This window comes from Mauremys mutica, chromosome 7 (assembly GCF_020497125.1).
Source record: "Mauremys mutica isolate MM-2020 ecotype Southern chromosome 7, ASM2049712v1, whole genome shotgun sequence".
Lineage (NCBI taxonomy): Eukaryota > Metazoa > Chordata > Testudines > Geoemydidae > Mauremys > Mauremys mutica.
In genome coordinates this window covers 19,945,774-19,959,808 of record NC_059078.1, presented here as the reverse complement: position 1 = coordinate 19,959,808, position 14,035 = coordinate 19,945,774, and the positions used below count along the sequence as shown (strand labels likewise).

General features: G+C 41.6%; 1 protein-coding gene across 3 annotated transcripts in view; it reads left to right on the top strand.

Moving 5' to 3' along the window:
• SLC6A6 (solute carrier family 6 member 6) overlaps positions 1-14,035 on the top strand; it is a 237,013-nt gene that overhangs the window by 216,030 nt on the left and 6,948 nt on the right. For all 3 annotated transcript variants that reach the window (XM_045025967.1, XM_045025968.1, XM_045025966.1), the window contains 5 exons: positions 2,351-2,463; positions 5,570-5,707; positions 7,732-7,834; positions 8,911-9,011; positions 11,488-11,658. In XM_045025967.1, the coding sequence (XP_044881902.1) occupies positions 2,351-2,463; positions 5,570-5,707; positions 7,732-7,834; positions 8,911-9,011; positions 11,488-11,658 (626 nt within the window). The remainder of the gene's footprint in view (positions 1-2,350; positions 2,464-5,569; positions 5,708-7,731; positions 7,835-8,910; positions 9,012-11,487; positions 11,659-14,035) is intronic.

The window sequence follows — 14,035 nt, the reverse complement described above, 5'->3', positions numbered from 1 at the left end:
GGCCAACAAATAAACTATGGTTATTATTGTTCTAATAAGCTTTTAACAACAACCACAAGCACAGTGCATTTTAACAAGATAATTATTCAGTGGAACGGCCCTCCATGTTCAATGCAGTTTTCAATTATTTACATTAAACTGAAAGGATGCCAGAAATGTTATGGTATTTTACATGGACTTTTCTCTTTATAGTTCAACATTTGCTTTCACAGAAAAATACACACAGACCATAGAGCACATGTCATCAGAAATTAACATACACAAACACACACTTTTAGCCCTGGTCTACGCTAGGGCGGGGGGGAGGGGAGGGGAGAGGAGGGGGAATCGATCTAAGTTACGCAACTTCAGCTACATGAATAACGTAGCTGAAGTCGACATACTTAGATCGACTTACTGTGGTGTCTCCACCGTGGTGAGTCAACTGCTGCCGCTCCCCCGTTGACTCTGCCTGCGCCTCTCGCAGCGGTGGAGTACAGGAGTCAATGGGAAAGGGCTCGGGGGTCGATTTATCACGTCTAGACTAGACACAATAAATCGATCCCCGCTGGATCGATCGCTACCCTCCGATCTGGCGAGTACTGTAGATATACCCTCAGTGAGTTTTAGCGAGAAATAGCAGTTTTACATCTGTCTCATCATTTGCGCAGATTGGCTACAAATGCAATCTAATAGCAGATATAGTTGGGAATTCAATTTTTACTGAGAGAAGACATGATGTCCAGGGATTGAGGGAAAAGCAGAACCCCAGAAATTTTAGCTACTCAGCCAATTTTGTGTATGCGCGCTTTCTGTCACATAAAACCACAGACATGTTTCTTTTTAAAAAATTAATGAAATAAAATTAATCAATCAATTGCTGGCTAATTTGTATTTATTTCTATTTAAATTACTTAAATTTTTCTTTTAATTTAAAAATGTCATCCTCCTGCTCTCATCTTTTCTTTTCCTTGCTCCTTTCTCCATCTTTCTTGTTGGAAAGGAAAAATGGGAGTTAGGAAGAGCATCAGTAGCGATTCTCCATGCAGATTAAACAAGAGAATTCTGCTCCTGTGATTTACTGGACTTTATCTTCCCTACTGAAAAACAAGTTTAATTTGAATCTTCTCACCAAACCTGAAAGATGTCAACACTCCAAGCCACCTTCTTTTGAAACAAAACAAAAAAGTCCAGATTTTAATGTGCATGTAAATCTGTCCTTGCAAGATTTCCCTGCTGTAAAAATTACAAGATCACTTTTAAACCAGTAGTGAATGTCAGATTCCTACTGCCCCTGTTGGCCAATCAGAGATGGCATACTCACTTTACAAAAGTTCTCATGATGTATAACTAAGTGTTATTTGAAACCTGTGTGACACCAGGTGAGAACTTCTGTGAAAAACAACCCAGAAGTGCAGTGCGCCGATGCTCTGTGGGTGGGTGGGTGTGAGTGAACCCTTTATTAGCTGAACCAAAGAGCAGATAAGGCACATTCTGTTACTACTAGCTATGGGGGAAGCTCCTTTAGCTTACGTTTTAGAAGCCTGTGATTTTTGGAGCAGAAGGACCAAGGTTTTAGTCCCTGGTCTGTGGCTGTGTACAGCATGTTTAATTGGGCTAGTAGTTGTGCACGATTGTTGGCAGGACCCAGATTTGTTATGGCACGACTTAGGAAGCCTAGTGGTCTAGGAGACTCTGACTAAGGTGGCGTGTTAGCAGTATCAGCATTAGTAGTATAATTTCCAAACAGCAGGGAACACTTTTGAGAACTCATAGGCCCAAATCCACAGCTAGTGTAAATAGGGGCAGCTCTATTGATTTCAGTGGTGGTTTACAGCAGTTAAGGACCTTGGCTATTGCAGCGTAAACCAAAACCTGGAAAGAAGGTGTATGAGAGATTTGAGTGTTTTCAGAAGGATAGGTTGAGTTGGCTGCAGCATTGACGCTTCAGGAGAATATTTGGAGCAGATTCCCTCTTGTTCCCCCCATCACGCAAATAGAGATCATGTGTGCTAGAAACAGGATTCCTTCATTCTACTGGGGCAGTTACCTTCATTCCTGTTATACCTCCTGAATGGCTGGTGCAGGAAGCGATCCATTACTGGCATGTTTGAGACAGATGTTAAAACTGGTGGTCGGTTAGCGATGGCCTTTGGGTTTTCTTGGGGTTTCTGCTGTAGTCATGCGTGCTTCTTTGTCAGATGAAAGCTCCAAACAATTGCACTTCTGGTATTTCCAGCTGGGTTTGGGTTTATCTGAAAGGAACCAGGCATCCCTGCATTGGTGGGTAGCTATCTCTAGGCACGAGCTGAGTACTTACTATCTCCATTCCCTTTCCCCCCCTTCCTATTTTCTCTTTCTCCTCCTCTAGGTCCAGGCCTGGCCTTCATTGCCTACCCAAAAGCTGTGACCATGATGCCGGCGCCTACTGTCTGGGCTATCCTATTCTTTATTATGCTTCTGTTGATTGGACTGGATAGCCAGGTTAGTAACCACGGAAATGGACATATATGGCTTAGTTGTCGCCATGATGCCAGCAATGGCAACCCCATTATAAATGGGTGGATTAAAAATAATAGTAAAATACCAATAAGCCTGCGTAAATGAAGTTGCCTGTGCTGCAGAATCCATGCGTTTGAATGGAGAAGCTGCTTTAGTCCATACATAGAGACAATGAATAAGTTAGTGGTGGCAGGGTCAGCATGATCTTGTGCATTAAGGTTTTGCTATCGGGACCTGGGGAGTCCAACGGGTACAGCAATGCACCATGGCCCAAATGCTGCCCCACCTCACACCACCATTTGTGGTTGGTGTGCAGCATTATCTGAGTCTGGTGAAGGAGAAATACTCATCACAAAAGGAAGGAACAGCTGGGGTCTGGGCCTGCAAGGTGCTGGGTGCCATTGAAATCAATTGGCACCCAGGGCCAATTGGGCTTGGGGACTATGTGGGAGTGAATTGCAGAGCGCACCAAAATGTTGTGCTGTAACTGCTTCTTGTTGACCCTGCTCGTGTGAACTACAAGGTGCCTAGTTTGTTGTAGTGTAGTGCTGTTCAAAGAGGAGTTTTTTCGCAGAAATGTTATCATAAATCCCACAAAGGAATCTGTTAATCATTTCTAGATAGTCACAAGTAAACAGAGGCAACCAAGGATTATGCAGTAACTATAAACTGAGATTGCCTGAGGTTTCAGAGCGACAGGCAACTTTTTATACTCCAGTGGTAAAGTGACTCTAACGTTATAAAAATTCACGCGACAAAGGCAACATGTTTATTGAACTCAAATCCTCTCTTATATGAGGAGAGATTCATAAGTGGATTTTTCCCAGTGGTTACCCGCTTAATCTCTCCAATTTGTGAAGTGTGGCATTTGTTCTAAATCACTCTTTAGAGCTTACTCTTTGAACTCTACTAAGTGACTTTCAGTCCCTTCCAAACTGAATGGTACAATGCCCAGGGCTGCGGTTCTGCAACCAAGTGCTTATCCAAATTTTAAGCTGTCTAGTAATTTTAAATAGCTCCTCACTGTGTAGAATAATTGAAACTAATTGGAGCGCTTAATTTCCTCTTCCTCCACTCCCCCTTTTTGGCGTGCACTCAAGCAGGGTTTTGGAATGCCAGAGCATCTTAAGATCAAATCCAACCAATGGGAAGTGTTACATGTAAAAAGAAAAACAGTTTTACATAAGACTTTAAAATAGGAGTTCAAGCAAGCATTCAGTATTTAACACTGGAAGCTAGCTGGGCCAGGAATATAGCTGCTAGCCCTTATCAGTGAAGGGTACAGAGTACAATGTGTTTCAAGGAAGTTTCTGGACATAGTAAGTATATTAATGCAAAGACTAGGATGCTTTGTGTACGCCAGAGTATTGCTACGTCATGAACTTGCTGCAATATGTCACTGACTGTGGGATGAACCATTTACTTATTGACAACTTAATGGGGCCAAACAGCCCTCCGTTACATCAACGCAGCTCAGCGAAGTCACCCTTGTAAGGGCCCGATCCAAAGCTCGGTGAAGTCAATGGAAGGGCTCCCGCTGTCTTCAGTGGGCTTTGGATTGTGCCAGATATGAGAGCAGGATTAGGCTGTCTGGTTTCTTTGTTTCTATTAGATTTGTTTGTGCACCATTCAATGGTCCCTTTTCCTATACAAGAAGTTCTTCTGGCTGTCAATAAACTAGAGCCCTTTCCCCAAGGCTGGTTTTGTTTTATTTGGACAATTCTAATTATATTTGTCTTACATTCATCTTTCTGTTGCAAGGACGTACCGATAATTTAAAAAAAATAAAAACCGTTCTAAGATGCTGAATTAGACAAAGTAAGATATTAGCTGATCTGCTCCGGACTTCGGTTTCTGTTGCAAGTGAGAATATTTTACCTACCCCCTGTAAAGTGGCTGTATCATTACAGCTATTAGAGAAGCATCTAAGGGTCTCAGTCACAAACCAGATGGCCCTGTTATGCTAGGAGTTGTACAAGCATGTAAAGAATCATAGAATTGTAGGACTGGAAGGGCCTGCAACAGGTCTTCTATTCCAATCCCCTGCACTCAAGGCAGGACTAAGTATTATGTTTGTACAGTGGCCAAGGTCAGCCCTGGGGCTGTCGACAGCTCACCAGTGGCTCACTGCCCGAGCAGCAGTCCCCTGCCTGCCAGAGCAGTGGCCAGGGTTGGATCAGCCCCTGGGGCTGGAACAGCAGTGGTCAGCTCCTGCCGCATGGGCCTGGAGCAGTTGCAACCCTAGCAGTGCTCTGTTTGTCCACTCCCACCGCAGGGTCTTCTTAGTAAAAACAGGGACAGGTCCCGGGCTTCTGTGAATTTTTGTTTATTGACCGTGGCCTTTCCCTGACTTTTACTAAATATACCGGTGACAGAATCTTAACCCTACCCATGTGCGTTTCCTGAATAATTGGTCTATTTACAGTGTGTAAAGTATCTGCAAGAATTTTTGCAGGAGTGGGGCCAAAGTTTATGACAAGATGCACTAGGTGGATGAAACAAACAAATGGGGGAAGTGGGGTTTTGTGTAGAGAAAAAAGTTTGCAGGGCTGTATTTCATTGAATGTATGGTCACCAGTATAACTGAAAACAGAGTTTGGCCCTAATTATGTACTTTAACTATGTGGTGCATATAAATTTCACCAGCACATCAAATGAAGACAGAGATTGAGAGTTGCTGCCGCAGTTCAGGAGGTTTAGTTTTTCAAGTATTTTTCTCTGTCTCTTTAATAACATGCACTTTTTGTTCATCTGAAAAATCTACAACATAAAAGCCACATGAGCATTTCCCTCTCATCATATTCATTTCCTTTAGCCTTGTAGCTTAAGTTTATAAGAAAACCAACTTAATGTCTTATAAGTATGCGCGGAAACTGACTTCAATTCTGAAAGCTTCTTCCATACTAAAAAATGACACATACACTTTAACCTTGAGGCTACAAGGAAAAGGACTGTTATTTGATTATTCAAAGTACTATATAGTTCCATAGAGTGTAAATGCAGAGCTTCTAGGGAGTGTGTAATTAAGACAAAAGAGAATGAAACGTATACTGTGTATATTTCAATTTGTTTTTTTTTCCCCCTTTAGTTTGTTGAAGTTGAAGGACAGATCACGTCATTAGTTGATCTGTACCCATCCTTCCTAAGGAAGGGTTACCGACGGGAAATCTTCATTGCTATAGTGTGTTTCCTTAGCTATCTTCTGGGACTAACTATGGTGACTGAAGTAAGTAACACTGGTGATGGAGAGCTTTAGTTTACTGTATTTATTTCTTTTACAATCAGCATGTATCCTCATTAACATTTTGAATCAGATGACATAAAGCAACCCACTTGGAAGAACACCACCACTTAGCTCCTACATAGGTCTTTTGATCCCTAGATCTCAAAATGCTTTGAAATGGAGGTAGAGCTCTTTATGCCCATTCTACAGATGGGGAAACAGAGGCACAGTGAAGTGAAATAGAACCCAGGACTTCTGACACCCAGTCCATTAGTTCTCAACTTGGGGAATGGGGATATCATGAACAGTTTCCGGAATATATGGCTACCCTTCCTTTCTTTATGGCTACATAGGATGAGGGCCTCAAACCTTTTTTCTGTTATAAAATGGGGTCACAGTATAGAACCATTGCACTAGCCAATGAGGCCTCATTGCAAGCCAAAAAATAAAGCACATGGAATTTCCAAACGTATCTACTCAGCAATAAGACATATCTAGTCTGAACATAAAAAAATAAAAAGATGGAAAATCTGACTGTCACTCCTGTATAACCTAGTTTAGAGCTGCTTCCTAATCAGATAGGTGCAGAAGAACAGCTAACGACATTGGGAATGAAAATCTTTTCAAAACAAAAGCTTGAAAATTAATCACACCATTCATAATGCAATAAGAATGGCAGAAAGGGGCTTAAAGCAAAGATTACTTTAAAGAGCTTTGCATCTTATTTCTGATTCTGAAACTTTTAAAACATATATATAATTCTAATAACTCCAGATAAAGTCACTCATCTGCTCTAATGTAATTTGTTTATTATGCTGTATATGTCTCTTTGATGGGGTAGCAATTTGGCTGGGTAACTACATTGTCCCTAGCTAAATTCCCTCTACAGTTTTAATTGAATATGGTACAATTCTTCATCTCTTGACCTAAACTGTTGGCTAATGCTGTTCTGCCAAGTTGAATAGCTCCTGACTTTCTACTTCTTCTACAAGGAATCTCAGTAATTTCAATCGTGGTGTCTAAGGTACTATACAACATGAGTGAAAATGCCAGAAATCTGGCCCCAAATCATTAAAAGGTAAAATAGGTTGAGATTTTTAAACTCAAATCTAGCATGATATGTTGGGGTATACAGCTTCCATCTAATACATTCAGTGAAGTAGGTTCTGATTTTGGTTACAGAGATTTAAATCAGTGAAGTTATTCTGGATTTAACTTGGTATAAGTGAGCCTAGAATCTGTTCCAGGCTCTAGAATCTGTTCCAATAAGTGCACTAATGTGATAGTTATCTTAGGAATAACACAAGCCTTCTTCTGAAGATCAGATTTAAAATTAAAATCTGAGGGATCTCTGTAGGAATTAAAATAATGTCCATAACTGACATTTCAAATACACTGACAATTTGTCCAGAAATGTTTATGTGAAACTAACATAAGGAGTGAAGAAAATGACATCCATATTGAAATACAGTTCAGCATATTTAGAGCAATATGTGGCAATGAGACTGGACATATCTATGTAATATTTAAAAGTAATAGAGAGAGAGAGAGAGGTCATGCTGAGAAAATATCTTTCCATTAGAATCATAAATGGAATACCTCCTAGTGAGATGACATTAGTCGTATTGGAGGAGTTTATGTTAAAGACCAATTATTTCTTTCCATCATATGTTTCTATAAATGCCCATACAAAAATATCTTTAAGAAGGAAAGACTTAAGTGTCTAAGTCGATTATTCTAAGTGGCTTAATTTTGCTCAATAATCTTCTGCTTTAAAATGCTTTCAGTGATAAACAAGCATCTTTTCTAGGGAGGTTGATGCTAAGTACTTACCTTTAATAGTTGATTGACATTTGTACTTGCTAAAAAGCAATAAGATATTTTGGCAGAATTTTACTTTTTATAAACAGTAAAGAATTTGGTACAGCATGGTTTTCTGTTCATAAGGATATGTTATTTGGAATTGAGTATAGAGCACTCATGGTTTTAGTGACTGATCCTAACCCTTGTGTGTGTCTCTTTTACAGGGTGGCATGTATGTGTTTCAACTCTTTGACTACTATGCAGCTAGTGGTGTATGCCTTTTGTGGGTTGCATTCTTTGAATGTGTTGCTGTAGCCTGGGTTTATGGTAAGTAAGGATCTCTAGATCTAATATGAATCTTATCGTGAGTCAATAATACCAAATTTTACCCATTTGTTGGTTAAAGCTAGCAAGACGCCATTCAGCAGACTGAACCATCCGTTCCTGAATATTCTGTGGAAGCACCTGGTATTTTCCCTTATTGTCATTTTGTTCTTCATTCTGAAGGCCACATTTTCAGCTGGGCTCAAGCCAGCCTCCAATATTTTCACACAGAATTGAATGTTTTTTGCATGCTCATTGAGAGTTAGATGTGCAATTAAGCATTTGCATGTGTAAACCTAAGGTCCAGAGCTGAACTTTCGGCTGATAGTGAAAAGCTCTGATTGTGTCTCAAAGACCTATCTTCTAAAACTAATCCCTACATGGGTCAAGCCAGCCAAATAGAAAACAGCTAAAAGAGAGCCTACAGAAAAATGTAGTATGTCTGGTTATTTTTAGGTGATTCAAATTTCCTAAGTCTGACAATAACCTATATTGCTGTTTTAAGTGGCTAAGACTGGTCATTTCCATGGTTTTTCATGAACTATTAATATTATAGTATTAACTATAAATACCATTTTTTTTACTTCATATTGAACTACAGTCAAATTTAGATTGAAATGGGCCGTATCAGTTGTTACTCAGTCCTAACTTTTGCCAACTTCCATGGTAGCTCTGGGGTTAGTATTCTGCTGTACTAACGCAGTATTCTACTGCAACAGTATGAGAAAAGAGACTTCCCTCAACCTTTCAGTGCCACCATGCGAGGTCTTTTTGAAAGTCCTGTGCGTCACCTTTCTTGAACAACATCGTACACAGCCCTTTAATGTAACATTTCCTCTTTACTGTGGAAATTAGCATCCACACTTAGCTACAGACACTTCTCTCTAAACATAAACAGCTCCCATAGACTCAAAACAAGCCACTATTTTCCCCCTTCAGCGCCTTCTCAGCCCCAACTGTGCAGTTGTATTAGAGCAATACCACTTGGTTACTCATGTCCTATACTATGTGGCTTTCCTATACAGGATCCTGAAAATGTTCTTTTCTTCCCTAAATCACCAAGTGACTATGTATTCCAGGCGCTGATAATATTTACGATGCCATTGAAGATATGATTGGATACAGACCTGGTCCCTGGATGAAATGGAGCTGGATTCTAATCACACCACTTCTTTGCGTGGTAAGTACAGAATCACACTATGTCTCATCTTGCACTTGTTTCTCCTTCCAACCTTTGTCCTGTTTTTTGTCCTGTAAAGGGGAACATCCCAGAGGGCCACTGTGTGTGGGTACCAAATGGAAAGGGGTACACGTAGGTTGGAAATGCTCCGTTTCTCATTCAGTATTATATATAACACAAAAAGCTAGTTGCAAAGTCAAGCATTCAAAAGTTAGGAAATGCCAGAATTAAGGTTGCCTTGTCCATTCGGTCCTCCCCCGTAGCTCCTTATCCAGTTTCAGTGTTCTCCCTGAGCCAACTGGCTCCCAGCCCAACCCCACCCTGTTTCCCTCATTGGTTCCAGTACCAGCCTTCTCACCAGCCACACCCAGCTTCCCCTCCTCCTCCACTAGCTCCCTGTCCATGGCTCCTGATCCAGCTAGTCCTCAGCTCCAAGTCCCAGTCTCCTCCATCTCCCAGTTACAGTTACTCTCCCCCCTCTGCTTCCAGTCTCACTAGGCTTCCTGTCTCAAGCCACGTTTTCCCCCTGCATTGTCCCCTCTGTATAAGAGTTAAACAGCTTCATCCTCCGCATTGCCTGAGGACCAGGGGAATCACTGAGCGCATAGGAGAGAGAGGTTCCCTATTCTAATTTCTGGTGCCTGACCCTGTGCTCTGTGTGGATGGTACCTGCACAATCTGGTCAGCACTAAGACCTGTGAGAGGCTTGAGCATGCTCAGTGAAGATGGAATCGTTGGAGATTTTAGTGTTGAGCTCTAGCAGGTCTCTACTGAGCATGTGTGAACTGTGATTTTTAAAAGGCTTAGTTATAACTTGGTCATTGGGGCATTAGAGCATTTCAAAGAAAAGATCTCAAGAATTTTTTAAAATGGGCAAAACAATATATTTTTCCCTAGCCTTGTCTTCAGAAACGACTGAACCATTTTGGCTGAAATTTTCCAATCAATCAATCAATCAATCTCTATCACTCAACCTTAGGCTGACACTCAGCATGGAAAACTTCAACCCAAATGGTTAAAGTTTGGTTAAGTTACAAAACAGCTGAAAACAGCATCTTATACTGGGAAGTATTGAGCAACCTTAAGCATAGACAGTGCTACCAGCCCCAGCTATAGTGGAGCAGTGTCAGCTAATCTTGATGAAGATGTTGGATGTTTTTATGCCAGTGCTGTGTAAATATTGATAATGTGAGGTGGACAGTTGTAGCACATGGCCTCAACACAGCAGAATTCCTATATACAAGGCAGTGGCTGGAGAAAATCAAGTCCCCTCATATTCATATTTCCTATTTTCTTACGAACACACACAGAAAATATTTCCTTTCTCACTGATGCATGTTAATGCAACACAGTAGATTCACATGTCCGATGTAAAACCTCATTACTGTCAAAGCAAGTGGACTTGCTTGTTGAGTGTAGGTGTCTGATGAGTCATCTCCCTCCCAGTCTTTCTGACTGCTTGATTGCTTTGCTGTCATCCACCTGACCCAGCTTCAGGTCACAGACCCTTCATAATCTCCAGTGTCAAAGCTGACTTCAGCGTTGCAGGATATATAGCTTGACATGAGTGAACAGCACTGTGGGAAATACATAATATAGTTTGGTTAACACAACTGCACATGCTGGGTATAATGTAGTGTGCATGGCACCTAACATATATGTATTGGCTAACACCATGCTCAGAAGTGAGCGCAGATGAGGAGAGTTCAGGAGAGGGGAGATACTGTAAGAGTACTGTAATAATATCCTGACCAGGACTTTGGAACAACAAAAGAAAAGCTTGTCCCCTTAGAATCCATCATTGGGTTTACACTGCGATCACTGTACGACGGGACAGGACTCTGGAGGTTAGCCGGTGCTATATGGATGCCCATGCAGTGCAGCCCTGACTCACTGGGCTTATGGCGAGCTACCTCACTGTTAAGTGGCTGTTTGATTTAAAGAGCATCCAAGAACCTGGCATACAAACTGAAGCACAAAACTTAGCTGTGTTGGTTGCAGAGCAGAAATAAGTAATTTTGCAAGGGGGAAGAGCATTATATCTTTCCCTTACAAAGTAACCAGTACTGAAATAAAGCACTTTATGCTGGTCAGTGTTCGGAAACGAGGTAAAGAACTGCACAGAGAACTTCATTTGCAATGCGCGAGGGTTATTGCTTCTACAAAATGTAGGACCTGTGCTACATTTGAGTGCTATCTACTGGGGCCATATCTATTACGTGGCAATTTACATAAATATGCATATTAATTGGCTATTTACATACATATGCACATATAAAGCTCTCTTGTAACAGTTTCAGTGTAGAATATCTTTCCCATAGTTTAAAACGTGTAGCAAAGTTGGCCGGTGCTGCCTTTTACTGCCTTCCTTTTCTGGGTCCCAGTGATACCATATCCTGTGTAAGCTGCAGTGGATCCACAATGCTTGTACCTATGCTATAACCCTTCTTCGCGTTTTGTTTTCCCTCCCTCACAGGCGTGCTTTATCTTTTCTCTGGTCAAGTATACACCCCTGACCTACAACAAAGTTTACACATACCCTGACTGGTCAATTGGCGTGGGATGGGTTCTTGCTCTTTCCTCCATGATCTGCATCCCACTGGTGATGGTCATCCGCATTCTACAGTCGGATGGCTCACTTATTGAGGTAAGAATGACCACATAAATGGTGGGTGGATGGTTACTCTGTGGGTGTCTCCCTCTCTCTCTCTCTTTCTCACACACACACACACATACACACACAGTTTAACATTTAAGAGTAAATGGTGGCTTGAGTTGGGGCCGGGGGAGGCACTCTCTTTGTATCTGCTTTGTTGATTTGGCTCCAGTTATTTTAACATACAATGGATAAAGCAAGCCACACCGGCGAGGTACAATATGGCACACACTTGTCCATGTCTTTAATATGGAAGGGCTGCCAGTGGAGAATACAGACCCCAGCATGCTAGCCTCCAACTTCTCCATCTTGATAAAGCTGGAGCATGGCGTGATGTGACATGAAGCTGCCTTCTGTACAAAAGATAGGCCAGCTGCAGCCTGAGTCATGTTGTGCAAAATAGAGGCGAGTCTCATCTTACGCGGGGGTTCTGTTCCACGGTTAGCGCGTAAAGCGAAAACCGCGTATAGTCAAAATTACATTGAGTTGAATGGCGGGCGGAATCGCCCACACTACAGGTACAGTATTAAAATTATTTTTCTTTTTTTTTGTTTTTGTTTTTGCTGACCGCGTAAAGCTGAAATTGCGCATGTTAAATGCGCGTAAGATGCGACAGACCTGTAATCACAACCCTTGGAAAGCTGCCATTGTGGCTCTTGGTAGGGCAAAGTTGAACACCTCAGTTTAACCAATATAAATAATCACTTTTCCGATCACCAGTTCTTTCAGCAAATTATGAATCCTATCTAACTAAATTAAAACCTAAGCCTTCTGACCTCAAAAAAATATCAGCTGATATTACTTGCCTTCCAGGGCTGTATTCTTTTTGTTCAACAAAATGATCCCTCTCTAAGCACAGTTGTTTTGTTTGTCTAATTTCACACAGAAACTGAACTATGCCTACGTGCACCAGAGCTCAGTTCGCAAGGCAAAGGGAGCTCAACGCACAGGTGAATAGGTAAAATAGTAGAGAGAAGATTAGAGTTAGAAAAGTTAGCGAGAAGGCCAAATCTAAATCCTGCACCAAGAACCCATGGAATTTTGAGGCTGTTTAGTACCACATGTGAAGGCCATGCCTGACCTCATCTCTAGTCAAAAACTCAATTCCCGAATTTTAGGAAAACTTTTTTCTGAACTTTTTGGCTCTTCTCGCTTTCCCTCTCTCTCTTTCTCTCTAAAATGAACCAAATGAAACATTGGCTCCAAATGCTCCCAAACTTTGGGGAAACTTGGATTCAGATGTGAACTTTATAGCTTGATCCTACCACGGGCAGATATATGCTTAGTGCATCTCAAAGACAACTACATTCTTCTATTCGCTCTTCACAGTGTTTCTTCATCTTCACTTCAAACTGTGCTTTTTTTTCAGTAAAGAAAGTAGCTTTTCCCAGAACACAGTAGTACACTTGAATTTGTGTGTTCTCCAAGTTTTAATGGTCTTTTTTAGTGCTGGCTAGGCCATTTTGTTGGGGGGAGGGGGCGGAGGGTTATTGTCCTGCCTGCATTCTCACCATCTATTCAGAACGAGGTCTAAAAGTAGCCAAAGCTGCCTTTTAAGATCATCTTAGGGAAGGGAGGAGGTAACCACGTGTCTCGTTCCTGCTTTGTGAACTGAGAACTAGAAGAAAGGTTGCAGCTTGCCAATGGACTAGGCAGGATTGTTTTCAATATGAGAGAGAACACATGAATTGGAGGAGACTCTACAGCACTGAAATTCAACTTGTGTTTAGTCAGACAGTCTGACTTCCCATCCAGTGAGGCCCTGGTGCTCCTGCATGAATAAAATATTAGGGTTGGAAAGGCCATTCTGGGTCATGTAGGCCACACTGCTGCATAGCAATAGTACAGTTTCCATTAGTCTTACAGCATCCCTGAATATTTGTTGGCCAAGTTTAGCCTCAACTACCTCTAATGATGGAAATTTCACAACTTTTCTTGACTTACTAGCATGCTTTTCCTCTGCGCTCCAGTACTTAAAAATACCGGGTTTCATTCTCTAATTGACGCCAAGGGCTCAAAAATAGACTGGACTGTTACATGGATAATGAGATAGTTACATTAGCTAGGCTAAAAATAGCTTTAGGGGAATATATATCCGTATGCTTCAGAGCCTACACCAGCTATGAAGTGGCTAAGGAAGCAAGCTCCCTATTGTGCAGGTTGGTTAGCAGCTGGTACCAGCCAGTCTTGGACTCAGGCTACTGGACTATGGGCTGAGCTAGTTTGGTGTTTACTAATGACCTAGCCTAATTCAGATACTGGGTTTAATGATAAAGATGAACATGGACTCCCTGACAGTGATCCCAGATTAACTGGTAGCGTTAATGGAGTTGCTCGTGGCAGTAGGCACTATGCTTGCGGCAAAGCA